We start from the raw sequence: 19,495 nt of genomic DNA, 5'->3' as shown, positions 1-19,495 counted from the left end.
GTTTTCACATACAAAATTCCGCATTCGCAAGATCTAGAAACACCTATCCATATTCGAAGTTGCCTTCGCCCTAGACGTGAAAGGTTTTAATTTCTGAGGGTTTGGTCCCAAATCTCTATTTCAATTATTTAATTTAATTGTTTGTTTATTTATTTTCCTTGAAGTTACTAACGTGTGTATTTTGTTATTAGAAAGAGGTACGAGGCATCAAAGTAAGTGCTTTAATGGTTTTAATTGATATTATGATGTAGAAATCATGTTTATATTGTTATTATGATATTCCTAGTATCATGTCTAGGGTAATTTTAATATTAAATATGATTGTTGTGATGCTTCCTATGTTCTTCCTAATATTTATTCATGTTAGTATCATGTTAGGGTTAAATATTTGATTTTTATTGCTTAGTGACATGCTAGGGTTTGTTATTAATCTTGTTAGTATCATGCCTAGGATCTTGCTATGTTTATTATGCTTTAATATTAACATGAACATGATTATGATTATAATTGTTATAATTTATGATGATTATGAATATTATTATTATTATTATTATTATTATTATTATTATTATTATTATTATTATTATTATTATTATTATTATTATTATTATTATTATTATTATTATTATTATTATTATGTTGCTTGATATTTATTTGTTATTGCTTGATCACACCTTTTTATGCATGTTCAAAGGGAATTAGTACTTGTAATCACGCTTAATAAGATAATTAATAATCTTGTTTAGGGTTAATATGATTATAATTCAAGTGATCGCCAATAATAGTTTATTTGTGCATTAATATTCAACCAACATAGATTAAACAGGTTTAGGGTTAATCCTATTGATTGCATGTTAGTCAAAAAGCGCACATGAATACAATCAGAATAAACTAGAGGTCTATTATTAGGGCAGGTCCAATCTCTTTTAGGTTGGATTTGTACCTTCATCCCCGAACCCTATTTGGTTCAAGACCTTATGGAGTTGACGATCTCTTGGATCGTTAAGGGGTGTAACCTTCATCCTATGAACGGTTTACAAGTTCCTAAAACTTGTTGGCAACTCTTTTGCTCTATCTTCTTCCCTTTTGGACGCCACCGTACTTTAGTGTATGATCACAGTGGGGTTCAAGCTAGTGGGATTAAAGCTTGAAATTATTCCCTACAGTTTTTGGTGACTCCACTGGGGAGGATTTCTATTTTAATTCCTGAATTTGTTTCGACAATGATTTAGAATGAGTGGATGAGACTCGAAAAGTTCTAAGTATTTCATGTGCGTAATTTTGATTAACATTTTTGTCATATGCATAAAAAAGATCTCAATAGAAAGACCATCCGTAATGAGTTAAAAACATAGGATTTTACACGTAGGAAATTTGAGAAATATCTTTCACAACTAGGACTGAAATAACACCGCGCGAAACTGGAAAATTTTATCGAGCACAGAAAGCTGCTGAGGCATGTGGGACAGCGTCAGGGGCCAGAGCTTGGCGTCAGTATTTTAGTTGTAGCGCCAGACGCCAGTATTGGCGCCAGGCGCTACAGTTAAAAGCTGGCGCCAGTCTCTGTTTGCTGGCGCCGATTTCCCCCAATATCGAGCCAGAAATATGCGTTCTAATTTCGACCGGTTTTTTGTATTGTTTGCTCGATCCTACTTCTTGATTGAATTTTTTTTCTCACTTTTCTGAAACCCATATGTGTTCTACATATGGACATAATCCTCTGGGAATTCATGCTCCATCTACCCGATTGAATGCTCCGTGCAACAAAGGGTACATCCGAGATGTTGAATTCACCAAACCATGGAAGCGAGTTTTTTCTAAAGCTCGCGGTGTCCCATCCAATCGCGCCAACCCTTCACGGTTTGGCTTCCGCGCGGTGCATCCGAACAATTAACCATGGACCCTCTATTGACTAAACCATATCCCGAACTTTAGAGAACTAGAGCCATGGTTAGGTTGCAAACTCATTGCATCATATTGTGCCTACTTGACTAATTGTGCATTATTTGTTGTGCATACTCTATGTGATTTTTCCTAACCGTTTGTTTGACTTGTGTTAAGAATAAATAAAATGATTAATGACTAAAGGACTTTGTTTAATTAATTAATTAATTAATTAATTTGAGCTAATAAATAAACATAAAATCGAGTCATAGTTCCTTTAAGTCAACCCGGATTTTTATTCCCGTATACTGCACAAACGTCAACTTTTTTTGGTCATAGCCGGAGTTATAGAAAGAACTACGAGTCGTACAACCTATGGATCTGTAGCCCCGAGTTTTATCTTTAATTTGGCGTTGGTTTCATCCAAATCAGAGTCGCAGATAAAAAGTTATGACTAAAATTCCACAGTCTATCCAGTTTAATGCATATACGTGAAGTCTTAACTTAGTCTTTGCTTGAATCTAGTCACATAGTCTAGTCACATGGTCATGACAAGAGTCTTAACATGTCACCTACACTCACTAGTCTTAGAACACACTTTGAGTACACATCACCATGACCATGTCTTAGGTTCATGCATGAGTCGGTTTTTTTTTCCGTCATTTGAGTTGGGGGTACATTCTATTCCTAATTCTTCATATCCCTCCACCTTCATCATCTTTTTCTTTTTTCACATTCTATTCCAATCTTTTTTCACTTCCTCCATCCATTGCATGTTGAATGAAGTTTGAGTCAAATATTTAACAATAAATATTCCCAAATTCCTTTTCCACAGTACTTGGTCGAGGAAAGAAGGGCGATTAATCAAGGACAACCTCTTTATTCAAGTCTCAGTTTTTGATAAACCAATTCGTCAAAAGAGGAAGGCTAAAAAGATAATGGCAACTCAAGAGAAATAATCAAATGAGGAAGGCTAAAAAGATAATGGCAACTCAAGAGGAAGGCTAAAAAGATAATGGCAACAAAAGAGAAATAATCTAGACTACAAAAACAATCAGAAATAAAAATAAAACCGTTTCCCCGGCAACGGCGCCAAATTTTGACAGGGTTAAGTCGTATCCCCTAATCAAAAATAATTCCTAGTCCTCTAACTGAAGTAGATAGGGAAGTAGGGTCGATCTCCACAGGGAAACAAGTCTTTTTACTCCTAATTAATTAATATAATCTAAATTATTTAAGTAATCAATATTTATAATTAAGAAACTAAACTACAAAGAATAAGAGTAGGAAGAAAACAATATATAAAGGGATCTAGGGCATAGGTTCACCAATAAATAATACTCCAGGGTAAAACATAGTAATCAATCATTGACATTGCATAAATAACATGATTAACAGGCTCTCGCAATTTATTAATCAACATAGATCTAACAGGCTCTCGCAATTTACTAGATCTAAGTTCTTATTAAAAATAGCCTTTAATATCAAATTAACATCTGCTCGATTCATCAATTTAATATTGCTATACTTTTACAAGCCGCAATTGTAAAACATTAGAACAATCCAATAAGAAATTATCATGCAATACCAATAATCAATAATAGTCAATCATCAATGCATCAATTAACCAGATTGTAAAGAGCTCACGCTACGTATTACAATCACACAATTAATTTACCGGTATTAAATCTCATCTCTCGAATCTCGACTTAACCATTTATAAATTAACTTGCCTATTGAAACTAGACCTAAACATTAATTCTCATCTCTCGATTCTTGAATCAATATTGTCAAACTCATGCATAAAAGATAGGCCTAATCTAGTCACAGAGCATTAAATCAATCAATAGGAAATTAATCTAGCATTGATAATCAACAACAATAATTTACCCCTTCATATTATTTATTAGATCCCCATAAACCCTAGAAATTAAACTACTCACACATATTAAAAACTAAACTAATCAAAGTAATAAAATAAATCATGATGAAAGAAATAAAACAAAATAAGATTTAAGGAAGAGAAATCGTTACCAAAATAAATCTGGAATTAATGAAAGAATTAAGAACAAGGGTTTTGAGAGAGTTTAAGAGAGAGAGAAAACTAAGTAGAGATAGAAAGTCTAAGAGAAAGAGGTCCCTCAATTAATCGTCCTAAAAACGTACTTAAACAAAACTAAAAACAACTCCTAATTAGAAACTAATTGCTCGTCAAAAGACCCTTTCCAGAAACACGCGCCCGATCGGGCTAGAGGTCGCCCGATCGGGCGCGCCTTTTTTCTCGCACACCTCTTCTCACAGCCGCGCCCGATCGAGCTAGCAGCTCACCCGATCGGGCGCGCCTTTGGCCACGCACCAGCACACTTGCGTGCCTTGCCCGATCGAGCTAAGCTGCCCGATCGGGCCCTTGCTTCACCTTGAGGCTCGGAGCTTCGATTGGGCTTATTTCTTCGGCCCAATCCGGGTATCCACTTAGGGTCTTGATCACTCGGTCCATATACCTCGGTATCCCGATTACCGAGCCCTTAATCACCGGCTCTCACCGGTCTTGGGCTCCAAAAGTGGTCGTGTTTCTCCAATACTCGTGATTGCTCCAAAATATCTCGGGAAAATACTTCAAAAGCATAAATCCCTGCAAAAGTCAACCAAATCTACGAAAACACTAGAAAACACCAATTAGTAATAAAAGTGGCTATGAAGAGCCAAAAACACTACTAATAATGACCACGGGACGGGGATAAAACACTATATAAACTAAACATATCAATTATATATTTTCTTTTTAATAAAATGAGCATTTATTTCCTTATATATGATCATTTCATTATATTGCATTAAAAAAAAAAAAAAAACATGTCGAATTAAGCACAAGGTATACCAATGATTTGAGGCACCCCTTGTAGCCACATCATATCTCCTTTCACCTTTCAAATTTACAATCCTTTCTTCATAAACCACTTTGAGCCTCGTCTAACGATAGACCTTTCTTTTTTCAACATACATCTACCTAACCTCGGGATGGGATGGTGTGTAACTTATGCAATTCTAAAAAAGAGCTTGAGTAATTCAAAAGATCAAAATAAAAATAAGCAAAAATAAAGTAATCATAAAAGTGTACAAAAGGTTAAGTGTTCCAATGTTTTTGATATGAAAATATCTTCGATAAGAACACGTCTCAGATTGCGTCTCTTATCGAGTGCTCGGTACCGTGCCTGAGAAACATGAATACCAAGTGAGTGATAGACCGCATGATCGGGATTGCCCACGCTTATAAAAATAAAATAGATGCTAAACCAAAAGATAAAAGAGAGCTAAAAAAGAGTAGAAACTCAAGCATAAAAATATAAATATTCCAAAAGCAAAGTTGCACACCTTGGGGGCTTATCTAGGGTCGTGAGCCTTTTATCCCCTTCTTATTCAACCTTTAGCCTAACCACGTTACAACCCTTAAAAAGACCTTTTTGAGGTATACACACTTGTGCGAGGTTCGGCTAGAGCTACGTTCGGCCTGATTCCTAACGGATACGTAGTCAGCCTTACATCGAGGTGCGTCCGTAATGAAAATGCATTCATATTCACATTTACACACTTACACCATGATCATTGTAGATCTTTTTATGTACATTGTAGATCTTCCCGACTTGGAGAAAGCTCGGGGATTATGAATTCCTGGTAAGCAACGATGCTGAGGTAGCTACAATGGAAACATTCAACTGCATGACCTATGCAACTAGTGCTCTCAATTGACTTCTGTAGTCTATAAATGCGTGATATAACCTTTAGGCTGTGACAAAGTGTTAGGATTCTGTTAGTGCAAGTAATATTCTCTGTAAATTGACCTAGAAAAATAGAATTTGATGTTGGTAGATTAAAGACAGCCCAGCTGTGCCTTTCTGAGAATCTCTAGTTCTTATTGGTCTCTATATGGTGTAAACTCAAGTGCATGTAATCTAGATTTCTTAAGAGTGCAGTATGAAAGATGATGAATTTGATGTTCTATAACCTTAAGATTTAACTCCAAAGCTACATACTTTAAGATTTAGGAACATATTTTAATCGAGGTCTCAAAGCAGGATATCCTGAAATTTTTGTAATTGTTATGCACCAGAACATTATAAATGATTATAGCAACTATATGGATTGGGTAATATTGCCAATCTGTTGTTTATATCAACTATCAAGCATTAAGACCCATGTTTTCTCTTACCTTATTTTTGCTGAATGGTAATTATGTTTGTTGGGTAAAAACTATCTTTGATGAACTTAAGTTATATTTAATGAACTGAAATAAAGTTAACAAATTAAAAGTAAAAGTAATTTATATTTAACAAAATTTTGAAGCTCATTTAATAAAGGAAAAATTGTCAAAAGTAAACTCAATTTTGCTCCATTCGCTTAAAATAATTTCACTTTCGATTATTTTTTAATAATCCCAACTTTATGCGCTATCCACCCAAAAAAGTCTTAACCAGCCATTCAACTTGTTATTACAAGTTATCAGACACGTATCATTCTATTATTGGTTAAAAAAATTAAAAAATAAAATAATCAATGAAAATAAAATAATAAAATAATTTAAAAAAAACCAAAGCCTTCAACCTAGCCACCCTAACACCACATACCCAGCTCAACCCCCTGCCTCCAAGCGTCGGCCACCGCCCAGACACCCTCCCCCTCCCTTGGTCGCCGCCCAGAAACCCTCCCCCTCCCTTGGTCGCCGCCCAGAAACCCTCCCCTCCTTTGACACCGGCGCCACCCAAACTCCCTCCCGAAATGTTAGCCTTTACTATTTGATCTCGTTCTGCTCATAGTTACCCATTGTTTGTATAACCGAATAATTTTACTCACATTCTGAATTGGTGTAGAAAAGTCTGAAAACCTTGTTGGTGCCATATATTTTCCTTCATATCACTTGAATAAGATGGAATTGTATGATATCAATTGAGCTTCAATTTACTTGAGAAATTAAGGTATCTCGACCAATTGCGCTTCTATCACTTCACAAAGCTTCGACCAATTGAACTCTCAAGTCGACATACGGTCTCCTGTAAGGTGGTTCGGCGCCGGAAATTAAAGGGATGAGGGATGGGGTGACGTCGGCCGGAGGGGTTAAGCCTCGGCGGTGCTAAGCTAAGGGATGGTGGTGTTTTTATTTTTATTTTTTTATAAATTAATTAGTTCATAATAATAAGGAAGATTTGTCAAAAATAATACAAAATTTGAGCGGTCCGCCAAAAATAAGTTAATCTTTTTATTATTTCTAAATAATACAAACTTTTAAGAGTATCCGCTTTAAATAGGATATTTTACTTGCAAACTTAATAACCGGTTAATTTTTATATATTTTTTCAATAAATTTGTTTAATCATTTAAACTTTAGTTATGATTAATTAATATAATTATTTTTTTTTTAAAAAAACCACTTCTACCAGGACCACCACCAGCCACCCTCTTCCCATGGCGCCGACGCCGACCCTACTCCCGTGCGCATTGCCACTTCTCTCTTCTCCGCAAAACCACCATCCCAAAAACCCTCATCCCCCACAAAATCATCTTTTAGTCGATTAGAGGATGTTTGTGTTGTATAAATATTGAAAGTAAGTTTCGCCGATTAGTTGTTGTGGGAATTCATTTATTCAAGGGAGTTTGCTGAAAGTGCGAAAATGGCGTGGGTGGTGAGGTAAGAGAAAATGGAGGTTTTGAGCGCCATTGTTGAAAGAAGAGAGAGAAATAGAGTAAGTTCTTAGTGGGGATTGTGGTTTAACGGGGAAGAGAGTAGAGAGAAGGGGTGACGCGTGGAGGAGGAAGGTCGGCGCCGACACCGGGAAAGGGGGATCTAGGCACGCCGGCGTCAAGGGTCAGGGTTCCCAGGTCGCCGGGGAAGGGAAGGAGGTGGCTAGCGGTGGAGGTAGGTGGTAGTTGGAAGGTGTTTTTTTTTTTTTTTTTTTTTTAACGGGGAAGAGAGAAGAGAGAAGGGGTGACGCGTGGAGGAGGGGGGTCGGCGCCGACACCGGGAGAGGGGGATCTAGCACGCTGGCGTAAGGGGTCAGGGTTGGCAGGTAGCCGGGGAAGGGAAGGAGGTGGCTGGCGGTGAAGGTAGGTGGTAGCCTGAAGGTGGTTTTTTTTTTAATAAAATATATTAAATAACAATAATAATAAGGCATAATAATAATCTTAAATTTAAAAAATATTAAATAAAAAAATCAGTTAAATTTTTTTATACCAATAGTATTATGACACGTGTCTCATCTAACCCGCAGGCGGATCCAGGATTTCCGACATGATGAGTCACCGTCAATTATTGATCACTTGTGAAAATACAATTTTTTTTTCATCCCCAATTATTAAATACTATTTGTTTGTATTACAAATAACATGTTACAAACAAATAGTACTACTCCTTCCATCCCCAAAACTTTGACCTTTTGGCCTAATTTTAGTCCCAAAATGATAGACCCATTTGAATTAAAATACTCACCAATTTACAACAATATTTGTGCAAAATTAGCTTCCCCATATAAAATTTTGTTTTTTCATTTATTTTTAATACTTTATCTCTCTATTTTTTTACAACTTTATGTAATTTTACTTTCCAATATTTTTTTTATTTCTTTTTATTAAAGTTTCTTAATAACCGCAAATCAACCTAAAAGGGTCATAGTTTTGGGGACGGAGGGAGTATATAACTATTACATTAACTTTATGATTTTTTATTTAATTGATAAGATTTGGGGAAAATATTAAAACTGGTTACACAAATGGAGGATATAAATAGAAGCAAAAATTATTAATAGTTTATTAATTAAAAAAATGAGATAACTTAAGAGACCGGATATTAAATATAACCGTTCTCTTTAATGAAACAAGAAAGCAGCGCTAAAATTGTGAATTGCAATTGCAGCATCAAAGAGGCTTGTTACCTATATAACTGGTCTCTTTGATTTTTTTTTTTAAAAGTAAAACGACTGACGCAGTGCAAAACTCTTGTAACAATAGCAACATCAAAGAGACCGCCTCTCTACAATAAGCAGTCTCTTTTATATTTTGTTTTTTTTTTTAAAAAAAAAAATCAATTTTTTTCCTGTTACTACTGAGTCACGTGACTCATTGTGCACCTTAATAGATCCGCCAATGCTAACCTGTTAATTAGGTCACTAACCTGTCATAACTCGTTTAAAGCGGATACCCTTAAAAGGTTGTATTATTTAGAAATAATCAAAAGGTTGACCTGTTTTTGGTGGACCGCTCAAAGTTTGTATTATTTTTGAAATTTTTTCCTAATAATAATAATACTAATATTAATATTAACATTAGTACTTTTTTTTTTATTTTTTTTTTTTATCAAATATGTGGTGAGAAACTTTAAAAAAATTACCTGTTTAACACCGGTTACTTGGGACTGTTTTGGACTAATAGAGTATAAAGTTGGGATTATTAAAAAATAATCGAAAGTTGGGATTATTTTGAGCTGACGGAGCAAAGTTGAGATTATTATTGGCTATTTTTTCTTTAATAAATGAGCTTGAATATGAATATAATATGCTCATTTAGATATGTTCATGAATAACTCGTTTATTTATGTTTGCGAACTACTCATTCATTTATTTTTATGAATTATTGATTTATTCATAATTGTTAGTTTGATTTTATTTTATTTTTATTTTTAATTTTTAAGATCTATTTCATAGGTTTATAACTAAGATTTAGTTGTTATGCTAATTTTGAGATTTTCAAATGTCAAAATTATAAAGCTTGTTTATCAGAGAAGCTCGTTCATGAAACGCTCGTGAATATTTCGTGAGCATATAGCGACATATATTACTAAATGAGCTGAGATTGAATAGGTTTTTAAGCTCACTTTAAAGCTCGGGATCATGCTCGAACTTGTCTAAGTTAATATTTACGAGTAACTTGAACGTGTACAAGATAGTACTTGAATCAGCTCATTTATACCTCTATATGAGTACTCCGTAAATTAGAAGTTTAGAACCAATTTCTATATAGACGTGCATAATTCTGAACGTCAAAAACGAAAAGAAACGATCGAGTACCTTGTCTGAGTACAGTCATCAACAAAAACCACCGTTTGCTACGGTGCTACCTAAAGGTAAAGGACCCTCCTGCTACGCATCTCTCTCTCCCAACACCAAAAAAAATGCCGAAAGAATTCAGCATCCCACCCGTCTCCTTCCCGTCCTCCGGCCCATCTCCGGCGACCACCACCACCACCAACATGCTGCACCAACGCCAAATCCCCACTGCACCATTACAACCCCAACGCCCTTCCTCCTCCCTCCCATTCATGTCCTTCGACATCTCCTCCGCCACCGCTTCCTCCTCCTCCTCCGCCTTCCCACCACCCCACCTCCCCTCCTCCTCTTCCTCCGGCGCCCTCTTCTCCGATGAACCCCCTCTTCTCGAAGAACTCGAGATCAACCCTTCCTTAATCTGGCACAAAACTCGCTCATTACTCAACCCTTTTCGAGTCAACTCGTCTCTCCACCTCGATCCCGACCTTTCCGGCCCTTTCTTGTACTACATCGCATTCGGGTTGTTCCAATTACTCGCTGGGAAAGTTCAATTTGGTGTCATTCTTGGTTGGATTGCGATTTCTTCCATTTTTCTTTACACCATCTTGAATTTTCTTGCTGGGAGAAATGGGAATTTGGATCTTTATCGGTGTTTTAGTGTTGTTGGGTATTGTTTGATGCCTATTGTTATTTATTCGGCGGCTTCGCTTTTTCTTCCTCCTACTGGAACTACACCTGGGTTTGTTGTTGCGGCGGTTTTCGTGATCTGGGCTACTAGGGTCTGCTCTCGCCTTTTGACTGTCGATGAGTTGGGCGCTTCGGAAAATCGTGGGTTAATTGCTTATCCTTGTTTCTTGATTTATTGTCTCTTTTCTATGCTTGTCATGTTTTGATTTACTCTACCTTTCAATATTATTACTTACACGGAGTATTGCATTAATTAATTTGGTTGTAGATGATGTTATCAAATTTTGGTATTGAAATACAACAATTTATGAATTGCAATACAACAATGTATGAAAGTATAGTATCTCTTTTGTAGTAAGTGGATATCATCAAATTGTTATTGGTTCTTTGGTTGATTATGCTTCGGATTGGTTGAAAAGTAAAGAATGTTTCGTTGTAGTTGATCAATTTACTCTTTTTCTTGGGTTGCATTTTGAATTGACATTGTCTATTTTGGTTTGTGGTGCGGTAACTTAAAGTCTTAAACTATTAAACCGGGTGTGATGGTTGTTTACTTGTTTTTGTTAAAATCTGTTATTGTGGAAATGAGATTGGAATTGTAGCTGAGCCATGGAGCATATGGCTGCTGGAAACTGCATTTTCTTGACAATTTTGTTCACTTGTATTACGATTATTTACGAAATAGCTAATGGTTGATTTGAGGATGTTTAGTATACTTATGATTTTCTATACATCTGCTTAATGAAAAGGAATTAGTTTTGTTTGTTGTCCAATCTTGTTTGTTCTGACCAATATTGACTAGTCATCCAAACTCGGAACTTCAAATGGTGTTAGACTGTTGAACATTGAGCCAGATCTATGCTTAGCTGATTTGGAAATCATAGGCTACATCAGACTCCTCCTGTTGTGAAATAATAGTCTTGTTTCTGCAAAAGAATTTCGGATCGAAGTTGAAGGGGAATTGCTCGTCTGGTCAAACCGAGTCCTGCAAAACAACGAAAGTCAACTGCCTCGGGGGGTGTTCCCGAGAAAGCCCCTCCAACGGTTAAGTCAGTAAACTGTGTTTAGAGAGAGAATTTGTAGAGAGAGAGAGTGTGTGGAGAAAGAATTAAATTACCTCGCTAATCTGTGAAGATTAGCATTTATAGGAGAGGATTAACTAACTTGATTAGGGTTAGGATTAAGGTTTCTGGCCGTGTTAGGCCCTGTTGGGCTATATTAGGGTTTCTCGGGATGCGTGCTGTGCATGATGATCGAATTTTCCTGTTTAGGGTTTAACTAAGGGCATTTTGGTAATTTATGTATTTAATGAACGTGGGCCCACAGGGGGTCCAAACATTAGCCCTACGACAAAGTCGTAAAGCGCACTCTGCGGTTTGGGAGTTTGTCGGAAAAATATTGATCGAATGAAATCAATCGACCCGGCATCATTAATTTTTTTTTTTTTTTTTTTTTTTTTTTTTTTTTTTGGTCGAGCTCCTGGTGGGCGTCGATGCTGCCTGCAGCCTGCGAATGCTGGGCGCTGATGCTGCCTGGCACGCAGCTAGCTGCTGCTGCTGGGCGCTGATGCTGCCTGCAGACAGCTTCTGTTGCTGGGCGCTGATGCTGCCTAGCACGCAGCTCGCTGCTGCTGGGCGCTAGTGCTGGCAGCTGCTGCCTGCTGCCTGCTGCCTGCTGCCTGGCAGGCTTGCTGGGCGCTGATGCTTGGTGAGCTTGCTGGGCACCATCACGCACCAGCAGCTGGGCGCCATCACGCACCAGCAGCTGGGCGCTGATGCCTAGCATGCTTGTTGGGCGCTGATGCCTAGCACACCAGCTTGCACCAGCACACGTTAGGCCTAGCCCTAGCTTGGAGGGGTGATGATTTTGACTTAGGTCAACCCATGGTGGGCGATGATCTTCTTGGGCATTTTAACCCCTTATCTTTATGAGCGATGATTCAACTCTCGGCCAATAGTTTCGGACTTTTTCGATCGCGTTTGCACGTCTTTCCAACTTATAAAAGAGGTCGTTTTGGCGCTCGGGGTGTCATGTGGGTGATGGAGTGTCTTGGGAACCATATATTATTTTTAAGAATGCTTAAAAATGACCCATCTCGTCACCCACGGGGAGCTATGTTGTCCGTTACTTAGTAAATTTTGACGAATACTTTGGGAGGCCATAACTTCGTCCCCGGGTGTCCGAATCGAGCAAATTTTTTTTTCAACTCGTGTATTTTTTCGAGCTCTACGTAGTGCCGAAGTTTCGCGGCCCACCGGAATTGCAAAAAAAGGCCTCTAGCATGGTGAAAATGCCATTTTTCTGATTACGGTCTCACTTTTAGGCCTACCTTGGAACGGTACGGGCTTGGACCACCCCATGATGAGCCCCTATGACGGACGATGATATTATTGATGCTTTCTAAGAGCCCCTTGGGTGGGCGATGATATAATTGATGCTTTCTAAGAGCCCCTTGGGTGGGCGATGATAAGCATACATACTCTTCTGCATGAGTAACAAGTGTCTGTGACACCCTTCCTTCGCATGAGTAACAAGTGTCTGTGACACCCTTCCTTCGCATGAGTAACAAGTGTCCTTTGGCTCATTTTACGAAGCAAATGTTTCTCTTTATATATCCACATAAACACATATTTCTCATTCATAATTTCATTCTCAAAAGATTTCTAGTGAGAGAAAGCAGTGATAAAATTTAGTGAGAGAAAGTGTTTGCAACACTGTTTGGCGGAAGGAAGCTTGTGCGCTCTTGTTCGGAGGTAGTCGAGGCGGTGATCGTGGTTTAGCATCATTCAGAGCTTCATTTAGTTGTAAGACACTACACTTTAAGGTACGCCTTTGTTCTTTTATGCTTTTCTTTCTTTAATGGCATCATCGTCAAGTTCTTCTAGCATTAGACAACCATGGTGGGTTGAACAAGGTGAACCCGCCGTGGAAGTAGCACAAGATTGTTCTGCTACCTCCGGTATCCCTTATACCGATGTGTTGCCGGATTTCCCTGGCGGGTCTCCGTACTCATCCTATGAGGAAGACTATGGTCCGGGGGAGGTGATTGTGGCCTTCTCGGAGGGAGATGGTTTATTTAATAGGCACCTTGTGAATGGTATAGTTGAAGTGATGGAGGATGCTGAAGGCCAGGACAATGAAGAACGCAATTACCAGGGCAACGCGCAGCCACTCGGGGGAGGCCTGCAAGCCTATGGGTTGAGGGCGGTGTTTCAAGAAAGAATCCGCCTAGGCCAAATCTCACGGTCCATGATTGAGCAATATGGTGTAACCGGCCAATACGTGGGGTATGCCCCTGAAGATGGAGACACTCCCATGACTCCACCTCCAGGGTGTACCGCTGTATATTGGGGTTTACTAAAACAGGGGATGCGCTTTCCCCTTCACCCTTTTGTCAGGACTTTGTTGCGGGAGTACAACTTAGCCATTTGCAATTTGACACCTAACTCTTGGCTGAAAGTGTACTCTTTTTTGGTGGTTTGTACCATGATAGGGCACACTCCAACTTTAAGGCTTTGGAGAAACTTGTTCAAATTAATACCCTCTAAGGATTCAAATTTCGGTCATGGCTGGTGGGCCTTTCGCATCCGCAATGGCTACAAAGTGGTGCACGACCAACAATCAAATGTCAAAAACTGGCATGACCAGTTTATGTTTGTTTACTGCCGTACTTGGGACATCCCATTGATCCCAAATTTAGGGGAACCCAATTAGAGTTTAAATTTCGACGTTCCACCCATGAACAGGAAGGAAGCTGTAGTTGCCCTTTTGTTGGAAACTAAGGGTCTCGTGGTCAACGGCGACGCTATTCAATTACCCATGAATTGGATACCCAACCGAGCCTTTCTAGAGGATGAAAAGAAGCTTTGTACAATTGGCCTTGGCTTCCGTTCAGAGGGTATGCTAGAGGGGGGGGGTCTTCCACATGCATTTTGATTATAGGTATCTTTGTGTTGTTCTAACTTCTTCCTAATTCTGTGCAGGATTCATGGATTTAGAAGCTTTGAAAACTCAGAAGGCCCTTGCCCTGCAAGCTGCTGCGGTGAGGAAGCTATTAAAGAGCGGTTCCAGGGAGATACCTCCCCCACCCTTGGTAAGTTATCTTTGTTGACTTTGAATGCATTTAATGGTTTGAATCTCACTGATCTGTTATTTTGTAGAGGACCTAGGGGAAAGTTACCTTGGCTCCGGTGGAGATACTAGGGCAAAGCTCTAGTATGACTCCTGAAGATTACCCAACTCTGCCTTCAACAATGCTAGAAAGCCATGACCTGACGGTGCCATCCCCTCGACAAATGGTGCCATCTCCTCGGCGTCCGCCAAGCCCTAAAAGGAGTAGGCGCGATGACGAGAGTGGCTCATCTAGTAGGGCCTCGTTTTGGGACCTCGATGGCTCGGGTAAAGAGGCCCGTGCTGAGTCGGCTTTAGGTCACCTTTACTCAACTGTTGATGCGGACCACTTTAAAGGCTTGGATCATGAGGAAGAGTTTAGGATTATGCAGAAATCATGGGCTGAGGTTTGTGACCCTCTTTCTTCTTATCGTTACTTTTACTGTTGTACCGTGATTAACATGCCTTATTCGTCATCTTTAGTATTCGGTACGGGCCGCCGCGTTAGCACAACGAGGGCTTATGGTCGCTGGCCTAGCTAAGGAGAATTATGCACTTGTACAAGAAGTCAATTCGCTTAAGGAGCAGGTTGCCAACCTACAGTCGCAACTCGAAGAGATGACGAGCCTTAAGAAAACTGCTATCGTGAAGAAGCTCCGGCTTAGAAAAGAGAAGAATCAGATCAAGGAACAATTGAAGATGGCTCTAGAGGAGTTGGAGTCCGCAAAGGAAAAGTTGGCAAGTGTTGAGGAGCAGTTGAGGGCGGCTGGTGCTACTCAACAAGAGGTGGCGAAGGCTTGGCTCCAAACACCAGACGACAGGGCCTATGTTGAAGAGGAGTGCGTCGAAGCTAACGAGATAGGGCAAGAAACGGGAGTCCGTCGCCTACAGGCTGCCTTTGAACTTGTTCACCCTGACCTTCAGTTCGAGCCTCTTTATGGCAAGTACTAAGAAATCCTCAAGAGCGAGCTTGATGAGATGATGGAGAATTTTTCGCTCTGTGATGAGGGCCAAGGTAGTCAAGCCTACGAGCATCAACCAACCGTTGATCAATGCCCCGTGGGCAATCATCAATATCATGTGCTAAAAAAGTGTGGTTCCAAGGGTGATGCTTCCGAGGATGATGTTTCTAGCTCTCATTCTCATCATGACTAGTTTCCTTTTTATTGCTTTTCCTTGTTCTTGTATCCCTTTATTTTCAAGCAGACTTGTAATTAAGGCAACTTCAATGAAATAACATATTGTTCTGGCTCACTTATGTTTACTTGTATTTATTACGTTGGGCGATAATGTGTTTAGTACCCTCGCGGGGTTAATGAGCCCTATGGATGGGCAGTAATGTGTTTGACGCTCCAAGGGGCTTAGCCCCTTGGATGGGCGGCAATGTGTTTAGTGCCCCGTGGGGCTAATGAGCCCTATGGATAGGCGGTAATGGTAAACATGTAACTTTGTGGTAAAATGGATACGAAAATTGCGAATGGAAAATATTAAGTTTGCTATTAATGGAAATTGATTACTATTGTGGCAACAAATGCACTTATTCTATGACCAAACGTCTTACAATGATGAAATGTTCACATAGCCTTTACTTGTAGTACCCATGCCCCCATTTCATCGTGTAAGTGTTGAAAATATATACTAAATTGAATACTGAAAAAACATGAATTTAAACATAAAACCTTATGAGGTTCTCTGCGTTCCATGGCCTTTCTAAGGCTCTGCCTTCGGGAGTTTCTAGGCGAAAGGTCCCTTTTGCAACTTGTTCTGTGACCTTATAAGGCCCTTCCCAATTGGGTGATAACTTTCCTAGCTCGGGCTTGCGGCCTGTGGCCTCTATATTGCGTAGCACCCAATCTCCTACCCCGATCTGCTTCTCCTTGACCCTCCTATTGAAGTGACGGGTCATTTTCTGTTTTTGTGCGATTGCCCTGAGTAGGGCGTTACCCCTTATTTCAGGCAATAGATCTAAATCCATGCTTTTGTTTTCTTCATTCCTCCTATAATCGTAGAATGTGATTCTGGGCGATGGAATCCCTATTTCGACTGGTAGCACAGCCTCGCTGCCATAAACAAGGGCGAACGGGGTTTGGCCCGTTGCATCTTTCGGAATTGTTCTAGCTGACCATAGAACACCTGGTAGGTCATCAACCCATGACCCCTTGGCCCCTTCCAACATAGTTTGTAGGCCGTGGAGTATGATTTTGTTTGCAGCCTCAGCTAGGCCGTTCGCTTGAGGGTGAGATACAACACTAAAGTTTGTGTGTATTCCAAACCTCTCGCAATACTCAACAGTCGGTCGACTATAGAATTGTCTCCCATTGTCTGACACGAGACTTCTGGGCACGCCAAACCTTGTGATGATGTTGCGCCATATGAACTTTTGAATTTGCTTATCAGTGATTGAGGCTAGGGGTTAGGCCTCGATCCACTTAGTGAAGTAGTCTATGGCGACCATGAGGAATCTTCTCTGCCCTGAAGCTGCTGGGAATGGTCCAAGCAAATCCATGCCCCACTGGTCAAATGGTAGGGTGGCGATGATTGTTTGTAGCGGGCTCGAGGGGAGCCTTTGCACATTGGCGAACTTCTGACACTTGTCGCATTTTTGTACTAATTTGGTCGCATCCTCCCTTAGGGTAGGCCAATAAAACCCTGCCCTTAGTGCTTTGCCTGCTATGCATCGAGCCCCTTGATGACTTTCACAAGCTCCTTGGTGTATTTCTCGTAGCACATAATCTCCATCTTCTGGGGTGATGCACTTGAGGAGGGGATGAGTGTACGACTTTTTGTATAGGTTTCCTTCGTGCCAAACAAACCATTCTGCTCGTTTCTTAATTGCGTCGGCCTCTTTAGGATCTTCTGGGAGTTTATTGTCTCGCATGTAGTTCACTATTTGATCCATCCAAGTATCTGATCGGTCCAAGTAGTGAACTGCAGGCGCATTGATGTTTGGTTGTTTGAGAACTTCCCATATTATAGAGCGAGGGCCGAGCCCCTGGCAGAACTAGCCATTCGTGCAAGGGCATCAACCTGTTGGTTATCTGCCCTTGGAAGATGCTTGATCTGAAATTCGGACAACGACGAAGCAGTTTCTTTGACTTGAGATACATGCGCATGCTATCTTCCTTGGCTTCGAATTCCCCTTGGACTTGGCTCACGATTAATTGGGAGTCAGAAAAGGCATGAACTGCCATGGCTCCTGCCACCTGGCACAACTCTAGCCCTAAGATGAGGGCTTCATATTCAGCCTCATTGTTTAAGGCGTTGAAGTCGAACTTGACTGCATACTCAAACTTCTCGCTGCTCGGTGACATGATTAAAATGCCGGCCCCGCTTCTTGCCTTGGAGGAGGAGCCATCTACATATAACTGCCATGGTTTGGATCCATCATCATTAGGGCGATGAGTGCATTCGGCGATGAAGTCTGCTAGAGCTTGTGCTTTTATTGCCCTTCTAGGCTCATACTCAAGGCCAAAATCTGCAAGCTGGTCTGCCCAATCTGTCATCCTATTTGAGTGGTTTCTCCCTTCGATTGCCTTCTTTATAGGATGGCTAGTCAAAACTTTTATGGGGTGAGACTAGAAGTATGGCTTCAGCTTTCGGCTTGCCATGACTAGGGCGAACACCAACTTCTCAATTTGGAAATACTTTGACTCTGCTCCTCTGTAAGCATGGCTGACGAAATATACCGGGTGTTGTGATCTATCCCTCTCGGCAACCAACACTGCGCTAGACGAGTATTCTGATATAGCCAAATATAAGAACAGTATCTCCCTGGCAGAGGGGAAACCAACTTGGGAAGAGAGGCCAAGTGTTCTTTTAGCTGTTGGAAGGCGATCTCGGCTGCTGCATCCCATTGGAACACTTTTCTCTTGAGTGTGTTGAAAAAGGATAAGCTCTTGTCTGCCGACTTTGAAAGAAACCTGCCCAAGGCGGCTATGCATCCGGTCAGCCTCTGCACCTCCTTTACACTTCTAGGGGTCTGCATATCTAGGATGGCTCTGATTTTGTCGGGGTTAGCTTCAATGCCCCTTTCATCCACAAGGAAGCCAAGGCATTTGCCTCCCTTGACTCCAAACACACACTTTCTGGGATTTAACTTCATCCCATATTTTCTCAATGTCGCAAGCGTTTCGACCAAGTCTGTGACATGGTCCTTCTCATGACGACTCTTTACTATCATGTCATCAACGTAGGCTTCGACGTTTCTCCCTAATTGCCCTTCGAAGATTTTGTTGATGAACCTTTGGTATGTGGCTCCAGCATTTTTGAGGCCGAAAGGCATGGCCTTGTAACAATATACTCCTTGGTTAGTGATGAACGCGGTATTCGGCTGGTCCTCTTCTACCATGGGGATTTGATGATATCCCGCGTTTGCATCCATGAAGCTGAATAGAGCATGTCCAGCCGTTGAATCCACAAGCTTGTCTATCTTAGGGAGAGGATGGTCATCCTTGGGGCACGCCTTGTTTAAGTCAGTGAAGTCGACGCACATCCTCCATGCCCCAGAGGGTTTCTTGACCAACACAACATTCGCAAGCCAATCCGTATACTGACATTCTTTAATGAACCCTGCTTCGAGTAGCTTCTTTACTTCTGCTGCAGCTGCTGCGGTGCGCTCGGGGCCTTGATGCCTCAACTTTGGTTTAACAGGCTTGTAGCCTGGCTTGATGTTCAAGCGATGAGTCATAATGGCAGGGTCTATGCCGGGCATCTCGCCTACTGAGTAGGCAAAGACATCACGATGTGCCTTAAGCACATTGATTATTTGAGTGCGCAATGCAGCG

The 19,495-nt window shown here is 40.4% G+C and overlaps 3 protein-coding genes across 3 annotated transcripts; 2 read left to right on the top strand and 1 right to left on the bottom strand.

Moving 5' to 3' along the window:
* The first annotated feature begins 9,899 nt into the window (after window positions 1-9,899).
* On the top strand, window positions 9,900-11,046 carry LOC145584380 (uncharacterized). The gene has a single exon (XM_081641237.1). It carries the CDS (start codon window positions 10,040-10,042, stop codon window positions 10,805-10,807), a length of 768 nt encoding a protein of 255 aa, XP_081497363.1. The 5' UTR covers window positions 9,900-10,039; the 3' UTR covers window positions 10,808-11,046.
* Window positions 11,047-14,782: 3,736 nt separating this feature from the next.
* LOC145584374 (uncharacterized) lies at window positions 14,783-15,981 on the top strand. Its single transcript, XM_081641233.1, has 2 exons — window positions 14,783-15,118; window positions 15,195-15,981. Exons 1-2 carry the CDS (start codon window positions 14,819-14,821, stop codon window positions 15,660-15,662), a joined length of 768 nt encoding a protein of 255 aa, XP_081497359.1. The 5' UTR covers window positions 14,783-14,818; the 3' UTR covers window positions 15,663-15,981.
* A 396-nt stretch (window positions 15,982-16,377) lies between these two features.
* LOC145570448 (uncharacterized) lies at window positions 16,378-16,887 on the bottom strand. The gene has a single exon (XM_081629536.1). It carries the CDS (start codon window positions 16,885-16,887, stop codon window positions 16,378-16,380), a length of 510 nt encoding a protein of 169 aa, XP_081485662.1.
* Between the last annotated feature and the right edge of the window lie 2,608 nt (window positions 16,888-19,495).

The sequence above is a fragment of the Chenopodium album genome, chromosome 2 (assembly GCF_948465745.1).
Source record: "Chenopodium album chromosome 2, dcCheAlbu1.1, whole genome shotgun sequence".
NCBI lineage: Eukaryota > Viridiplantae > Streptophyta > Magnoliopsida > Caryophyllales > Amaranthaceae > Chenopodium > Chenopodium album.
Note: the sequence above shows the minus strand (reverse complement) of the source record. Positions and strands in the feature narration are given on the sequence as shown.